This window comes from Coffea eugenioides, chromosome 1 (genome assembly GCF_003713205.1).
Source record: "Coffea eugenioides isolate CCC68of chromosome 1, Ceug_1.0, whole genome shotgun sequence".
NCBI lineage: Eukaryota > Viridiplantae > Streptophyta > Magnoliopsida > Gentianales > Rubiaceae > Coffea > Coffea eugenioides.
The window spans coordinates 5,875,404-5,884,397 of NC_040035.1; the positions used below are offsets into that span (position 1 = coordinate 5,875,404).

The window sequence follows — 8,994 nt, forward strand, 5'->3', positions numbered from 1 at the left end:
TTTTACCATGATCAATACAAAAGTATGGAGAAACAAACCTAAGAGACTTATTTAAATATGTAAGAATAACAAAAGACAAATCCTGAAACAGCTACAGCTGATGGGTTTACACGCTTTTGTGAATGCAAAGGGCATAACATTCTATCTGGAGGCAGTGGAATTCCCTCCTTTGCAACCTGTTTCAAAATGAAGCAATAATCTGTGTGTGAATATCAAATGGCTATAGAAACACAAAGTTCATAAAGTCCTTTATATTTTTTCATCCCTATCATTTTCTTTCATTTTTTTTCAATTTGTGTAAGAAACCTTACCATTATACCATTTCTGCACCTATAATTGTTATTTTTTTTTCATTTATTACCATCAATGGTGCTCCCATGCAAAAAATTTCCAAGACTTGGCAATGAGTGAGCCATATGTGTCAGATAGGAATAACTAAAATATGGAAACTATTCATATGAAACATAACAATTACCATGACTTTCTCACAAGTCACAAAAGAATATCCTACATGCTAGAAAATATACAAAAGAATATCCCACATGCAAGAAAATATAGTCTTAACAAGCCCACCAACCATTCGTGGAACTTCCTACACATTAAAAGAAAATAACCTCACCTTTACCACTATTCCATCATCTGACATTCACATCAATAATGAAAGTCATGAATTTTATTCGTTATTATTATCATGACATGGGCACAAGGGGCACATGATAGCCAAGGCCTTGGTACTTGATAGCCAAGGCACATGATAGCCCTGGCACAAGTCAGTTAGAAGGCAGTACTCATTCTTGGCATGGTATGTAGCCATCAAGCCTGCATGTTTATGAAAAGAGCAAAATCCATTAATCCATCTGTTTTGGTGTAGCCAAAATTGACAGCAGCATATATATCTTTTGCATCAGAATGGGTATAGAAGACGTCAACCAGGTTAGGTGTTAGCCATATAGAAGAAATAATTATCAGGAAGACAGAATCTTAACATGCTTTCATTGAGTTCCTTCTAAGATAAGAAGAATGGTATAACTGGCAAGTAACATGCTCAAGAAAGGATTCAAGCAACCAAGCTCTGGGAAAAATCCTAATGCAGACCAAAACATCTTTTTCACAAAATACTATCAGAAGCATACAGCTATAAGCTTATATTATTTAAATAAAAAAGTGGTAGGATATGGAAGAATCTTAGCATAGCCTGCAGTTTGGACATCAAAGCCCTCATCCTGCCAAATAACAAAGTTAGAAGGATGCCAAAAGATTTGAGTCTTATGACAAGCAAATTCATTGTACCTGCAATTCTCTAATAAGTGGCAAACTACCAGTAATAGAATAGGGCTTTACATGCACCACTGCCTCTTCAGTCGTTTTACATAGGACATGGAAACCAGGGGATTGAAGGTTGCAAGCAACTCCAGAATTTGCCTCGTTGTAACTTAGTGTGATTCTGAGGGTAAATAAATTGTAAAACTGAATATTACACAATGAGTACCGTACTGATATGCAAAGAAAACTGATTCCATAGGACCATCACCCTACTTCCATGCTTGAAATTATAATCTCAGGGTGCAATGCAATTCACAACATAAATACTTGATCAAGGAATGTCTTTATTAGTGGAAGGCTGTTCCATCCCCTATGTGGAAACAGAAGTTCTCATGACATCGGCATTTTTTTCCCTTATGTTGTTTGCCATCAGTGCTGCCCATTCCAACTCCCAAGGAAAAAGATAAAAGAGAACCCCAACGTGATGAAGCATGTCTATGACAGGAAGCCCAAACCTAAATATCCTTCGATGAAATGCTTTCCAGTTTGCAAGAAAGATGTGGGACTTTCTTTTCTGTTTATTTGAACTTTGAAAGAGCATACTCAATTAAACTTCTGGAAAGTGGAAAGATAAGAAGTAGAAACTGTAGAAAACAAGGGAGCTTTGGTTCTGTGATCCCTCCTAGTCCCAGATGAAGCATGTGGCTTTGAGTATAATGAAAGACCATTTACAACAGAGAAGTCTTAGTTCAAGATCTAAAATGTAGAATTTATCCCATATTCATAGATTGTATCCAGGGACAGTTTTAACTTTTCTGTCAATTTACAAAAAACTTTTGCATTACATTGTTGACTGTTGGGCCTAATATGGTTTCTTGCAGTGTTTATAATCTTAGGATGTGTAATTACCTTATGCATACTTCTTCTCTGTATATCAAAATTTTCTTGAATTAGTGGATAAATGATTTTCAATTTGACAAACTACAATCCCCTTTTTCATTCCTACCAAATTTAAAGTGAAAGCAACAACCACTCAGCATGCTTCTACTAAACAAAGCAGTCGACAAAGGCATACCTTCCCCTTAGGTTTTCATCTGGTAGCACATATTTTGAAACAGGGTCCCTAGTATCAAGCTTCTCAATATTTTCATTTATGTCTTCTACATACTCCTGTAACTTCTTCAGCACATCTGATACACTGTTGAGGAGTGAATAATATATACTGTCAAACTTTTGAATTGTTACCTGAATATCCTTCTAAACTCAACTGGTAAAGCTACAGCAGACTAAGTATAGGAAGATAATTAGTTTAAGGCTAAAACATAAAAATGAAGAAGGCAAAGGAATTAATTGTGAAATATCATAATCTGATAAATTAAATCATCCACAATTTAGTAAGGAGAAAAAAGGAAAAAATTTCCACCTGTAAAATGGAGTCAACCTGCAAAAGTAAAGAGGCATTGTTAGAAGGGTTTAGAAGTTCAAGATCCTAAACAAGAATATATAAAGAAATATGTACCTAACATCCCCTGAAACTGTACATTCAGCTGGATTTGGTTAATTCCACCACCTGGATCTGTAATATAAAATGCTTATTCAGAAAAATGGAATTGGATTGGCTGCTTATGACAAGTCAAATATCACACTTGTCCGAGTTCTTCCACAATGTGATCAAGACTTACAAGACCATTGAGTTGGTTTCATTGTTGATGGTGTTGCAAATCCATAAACTTGTTCCTTAGGATGAGGAGGGAAATCTTTATAGAACCATAATTGGATCTCTTTGAGTGCTTCCATTGCTAGCTCCAAGGGATTAATAATAGCCTACAGAAAAAGAAAACTACTAAATGGAACACATTCACAGGTTCTTCCCAGTAATGGAGCATTCTTAATGTGTATGAACTTGCAGCAGTATTCCTCTTCAATCCCTCCAAGTTATTGTCCAGCTAAATTATCATAACATTAATTCATCTACAGCCAAGCCTATCCTATTTATTTTTGGTGCACTGTGATCACTTATAAAAGGTCTTTTATTCAAGGATTAAGTTATTGAATCAACAAAGACAAAATTTTTTATATTATATAATTAAAAGATAAGATGAATTCAGAAGCACTTTTTGATTTTAAATATAAAATATAGCAAACAGAATTCCATCGATCTAATTCACGAACTTATAGGATAACTATCTTACAAAATATCAAGATAAATAATAAAATACAAAGCAGAAACCTGGAAAAAAGAAAAACAGAAAGCTACAAAAAACAGAGAATAAAAAATAAATTCAAAGAAAATATACATTGACAAAAAAAATAAGAAAACAAACAGATACAAAAAACAAAGACCACTTTCGAAGGAAGAAAAATCTTATAAAAGGAAACATCCAACTACAAAAAAAAAAAAGCACCACGGACACCAACAAAACATATAGTTGGCCTTAAAAATCCACATAAGCAAAAAAAAGGTAAAAAATACATTTTCAAAAAAAATATACAAAGAAATAAGACAACAAACAGATACAAAAAACAAAGACTACTTTCGAAGGAAAAAAAATCTCATAAAAGGCAACATCGAACTACCAAAAAAAAAAAGGACCACGAACACCAACAAAACATATAGTTGGCCTTAAAAATCCACATAAGCAAGAAAAAGGTAAAAAATACATTTTCAGAAAAACCATCGAACAAGAAAGACAAAATCTGTACAAAAACTCATTCGATAAACCATATACAAGAAGTTCCAACAAAAAGGGGAAAAAAGCCGAAGGAAAATCAAACCAGCAATAAATTCTAACAAGAAGTCATTATTTACTTGTTACAACAAGAAGCAAAAAAAACAGTAAGAAACGCCCCCTTTTCTTTCCACCAGAAGCTAAAAAATAGCTGGGAAAATAGCACAAAAAAAAACGAAAAGCATGAAACAGAACAATGGAGGCAATACCTTAAAAAAGCAGAACAAAATCAGAAATGCTTACATCATGGCCATGGATATCTGATTGAAATCATGTTTTTTTTTGTGGGAAATGGAGAAGAATTGCCCAAAAATTTTCTAAAATTTAAGCGAGAATCCAGGAAACTTTAGCTTTGCAGTTGATCGGAGAAGGAGAGAGAGGTGATTGACAACTTCTTTGTAGAGGAGAGGGTATAAGTGGGCTGGAGTTGCGGCCTGGAGGGATATGAGAGAATTTTTTGTTGGAATTCTGCCTAGCTGGAGCTGCGGTTTAGGGTTGAAAGGAAACAAAGGAAAAAGGAGGAAGAAATGGAGAGTAGGGAGAAGAAAGAAAGCGGCTGAGGTTTAGGGTTGAAAAGAAGACAATGGAAAAAGGAAGAGAGAGAAGGAATGGAGAGTGGCGTGAGTAGCACGAGGGCCGACGAAAAAAAGCCTGGCACGCGAGGAGCACGAGGGCCGACGAAAAAAAATGAGCCTCAGGCCGACGAAAAGAGCCTCAGACCAAAACCCCCACTCGCTCTTATTCTATATATGTTGATAAAATTTCTATCGTTTCCCAAAAAAAAAAAAAAAGAAGAGGAGGGCTTCGATGGAAATTGAATTGTTAATGAATTTCGTTCCATTTTAACACATCATCGTAAACTTATTGCTTCAAAAATCAAAAAAGGATGAAAAAAAGAAGAAATCTGTCTAGGGTGAATTGAAAGCAATTTTATGCTGGACGCTCTTTTGATAGCATTTATGGAATGAGGTGGAATCTAAGTGCATTTGATTTTTGATTTATGGAATGGGTAAGGACAATTCAAGCTTGACCTGCTCGGCATGAGAAAAAATCCAATAAGCCTAATCTTTTATATTAGAGTCAAATTAAATGTAAGTCGAATTTGGGCTTCATTAGACTCAAACTATATATAAATTTGGCCTTTTAATCTATATATATATATATAATTATATATCTAAATATATAATACTAATACTTGTGAGTTATGCGTTAAAATATATTAATATATATGAGAAATATTAAATATACAAAATTGTGTCAAAAATTTCAGAAGAACAAATCTTAATTTGAGCAAATTGAGGACTTTTGGAGATGTATTGAATGTTAATCATGTTTTATTTTGATTTATCATGTACTTTGAACTCATTGAACATATTATTGTTGAAAAAAATCTTGATTTATATACTTGTTAATGAATTGTTACTGGTTCATGTATAGTTTCAATGTGATGATTCTGCAGATGTTAAATTAGTTTTAGAACTTAATAGTTATAGTAATTATATTAAGAAAATTAAATAGTAATAAGTGAACTTGGACTAAGTTAATCCGTCATGGTTTGCAGACACAAATTTTGTTTCTTGTTAGTAAGACTAGTTTAGGCCTGATTTTGCGCGTTGGGCCATTGCAATACAATGAAACACCTCAACGAGCATTGCAAAATGCCAATGCCAGCAAAGAATGGATTAGAGGCCTCTCCCATAGCGACAATGGTAGAGTATCACGTGTCTGCCAAAATATTAAATATCCTTATACTATAATATTAAGCCAGTTTTTAGGTTAAACTTTTCTTTTAATTTTGACCACCTTCTTGTGGGCAAGATAATCTTTTTAGATTAGAGTCAATACAAATGTAACATTAAGGGTGCGTTTGATAAAGGTGAAATTCGAAAACTGAAATCTAAAATTTGAATCCATTAAAATATTGAATTGTTAAGTATTAAATCAAATAGATTTGAGTGTATATCACATTCAGTGATAAATGAATAGCTTATCACTTAATTTTGGGAAAAAAATTTTGTTTCGAAAATTCAGTGCAACGTAATTAATTCAAATATTTAATTTTTTATTATTAAACGTGTCTGATCATATCAAGGTCTGAATTCATTAAATTTAAGTGCTGAATTGGGTTATCAAACGGGACCTAAGTACGAGTATAATTACTCTTTTGTTCTTATTTAGTGTGAATTGGTCTTTTCTTCACGTAGGATGACATCAATTGTTCTTAGGCTACTGACTTAACCGTTCAAGTGTCAAGTGTCTAGTAGAAAAATAGTACAAAATTGATTAAATTGCTTTCCCCGTTGATAAAAACACTCCTCTCAAAAAGCGACAATCTTTTCAAGGTGGACGGAGTAATATATTACTTTTATTATTGTATAGTCTAATAAAGTGACCTCTATGCATATATATATATATATATATATACATACACGCACACTTAGTTAATGTATTGAATTAAAAATTAAATTCCTTCTATAAAAAAAGTACAATAACGTATTAAGTATTTTGATCCATCAATGATCAATTGAGAAAGTGAGAAAAATTATAAATAGGAGGTCTTGGGTTTAAAGTCTCTCGCTTACAAAAAAAAAAAAAAAGATCAAATTTAAAAATGACTTTTTGGATAAGAAACATGAAATTATATAACAATTGAAATTCCTAAATGATTTAGAGCTAAAATATAATTTCAAAAAAGTAAAATGGCAAAAAACATAATGATGCACAAAAGTAGGTGCACATGGAAACTTAAAAGAATTAAAGAAGTTAAAGCAAAAAGATGTACATTACTACGAAAACATACGCAGCTGTCGATCTTACATTGAATGTTCCAGACAACTAAGACCACTTGATTGCATTAAACAACTAGGCATAAAATGTTCAAGTCAAGAACCGAACTGGTTTAATAAAAAACCGTTCCAATTCATCAGATGAACAGTCCAACACCGGACGAGTTAACTATTTTACAACATTTAAAGCGGTTTTAAAAGAGCAATGGCCTTAAGGGGCACTGCCTTGTGCATTGTACCTTCAAACTCTTCGGTCATGTCAATTTCTTCTGGTTTGATCCCTTCTTCAAGCTTCCACTCAAATTTATGAAGCAAAGAAGCCACCATGAGGTGCACCATTCGATCAGCCAGTGGTAGTCCAGCACACATTCTTCTTCCCGTGCCAAAGGGAAGGAGCTGAAAATGCTGGCCCTTCATATCAATCTCACCATCCATGAAACGTTCAGGCACGAATGAAGTAGGATCTGACCACAAGCTTGGATCCCTGCCCATACCCCACAAGTTAACATATATATCAGCATTTTTTGGCACCACGTATCCATTGATTTGTGTGTCACTTTGAGCTTGGTGAACTAGGAATGGGAAAACAGGCCAAAGACGAAAGGTTTCTTTAATGACCGACTGCAAGTAAGGGAGATTTGAGATATCAGATTCCTGAACCAGCTCGTTTTGTCCAATAACTTTCCTGATCTCGTCCCTAGCTTTTGATTTTTTTTCAGGGTTGCGTAGTAACTCTGCCATTGTCCACTCCACGATGACTGAACTTGTGTCTATCCCTCCAAGGAATAAATCCTAAAACACAGTGGAGTTGGAATCAAATTATAGTCATCAGGTGATTTTCTTTTCTTTTTTTTTCCATTTCATAATTTAGGAGTTATATATTAGCACCTGTTATATAAAGTACGTATTGAATGGATAGGTACATTAATATTACTCACCAAAATCAAATGTTTCATGTCCTTGTAGCTCCATACAGATTCATTTTGCTGATTAAGATCAAGAAGGGTTTCCAAGAAATCATTTTTCCTTTGATAAGTGTTGGATGTGTATCTTTCTTGTGATCTCTGACGAATGATACCATCCATAATATCAAGTAACTTTCCAAAATGTACCTTGGCTCTGCGCCTTATGCCCTGCGGATCAATTGCCCGGAGGATGGGAAAAAAGTCCACGAGATTAGGGATAGAAAGAATTTTGAAAGCATTCCCTACCATTTCTTTCGCCCCTTGAGACGAGAAAGAGCTGGATATAGAATCGGATTGTGCAAAATCAACCGAGAAGAAAGTGTTCCACATCAAGTCGAGAGTTGTTGAGAAGGCAGCTTCACCAATATCTATGGCCTGTCCATTGAGACAGCGTTGGCCTACATAATTGCACAGTTGCTGCACCTTTTGTTGGCGGAGCCCTTGACTAGCGTTGAGCCTTTCTGATGAAAAGATATGCTCTTTGCATATTTTGCGAAGATTGCGCCACTGGCTTTGTGGTGGCAACCAGGCAATTGAGACCTTATGGTGGTCCCATGCTGTGATTGCATCTACGATTCTTCTGCCTGCGAACTCTAGATCATGCTTATGAAGAACTTCCTTGGCAATTTCTGGTGATGATACAACTATTGCTCTTCTACTTCCGATTTTAAGCGACATCAAAGGTCCATAAGTTTGAGAGAGTTTTGTAAGTGGTCTGTGCAAGAGTCCACTGATTTGCAGCAAGTTACCGATGACTGGCAACGGGTATGGCCCTGGAGGGAGTTTCTTGGACTTTTCGTCATTAGAATTCGATATGAGGAGAAAGTGAATACAATACCAAATAACAGAAAACAGCGGTATTAGTAGCCAAAAAGGAAGGGTGTTTGGAGCATCCATAATTTCACAGCACCTATACAAAAAGGATTGCTTGAGTGATAGGAATAGCAGTGTGATCAGTGATGTTTTGGATACTGGGAATGAACTGAAGAAAGTGGATGCTATATATAGGCGCAATGGCCAGAGGAATTAGCACTAAATGAATGAGGCATCGGCTACAAGTCTAAATAGGACTTTCGATGAATCAAGGGGGAAGGTTTCTCCCAAAATCATGTGCCTTTTTCCGAGGTTACACAGCCACCAAAATTTACTGCATAGATACATGAGGGGTCCCTAGTTCTTGAATATGTAACTGAAGAAAAAAGAATTAGCATCATGATTGGTCCCAAAAAAAAAAAAAAAAATTTGTAAAGT

General features: G+C 34.9%; 1 protein-coding gene and 1 pseudogene across 1 annotated transcript; both read right to left on the reverse strand.

Moving 5' to 3' along the window:
* LOC113766356 lies at positions 1–5,691 on the reverse strand (annotated as a pseudogene).
* Positions 5,692–6,961: 1,270 nt separating this feature from the next.
* On the reverse strand, positions 6,962–8,640 carry LOC113766363 (ferruginol synthase-like). Its single transcript, XM_027310563.1, has 2 exons — positions 7,717–8,640; positions 6,962–7,570 (listed from the first exon to the last, which is right to left on the reverse strand). The coding sequence occupies exons 1-2, from the start codon at positions 8,638–8,640 to the stop codon at positions 6,962–6,964; spliced, it is 1,533 nt and encodes a 510-aa protein (XP_027166364.1).
* Between the last annotated feature and the right edge of the window lie 354 nt (positions 8,641–8,994).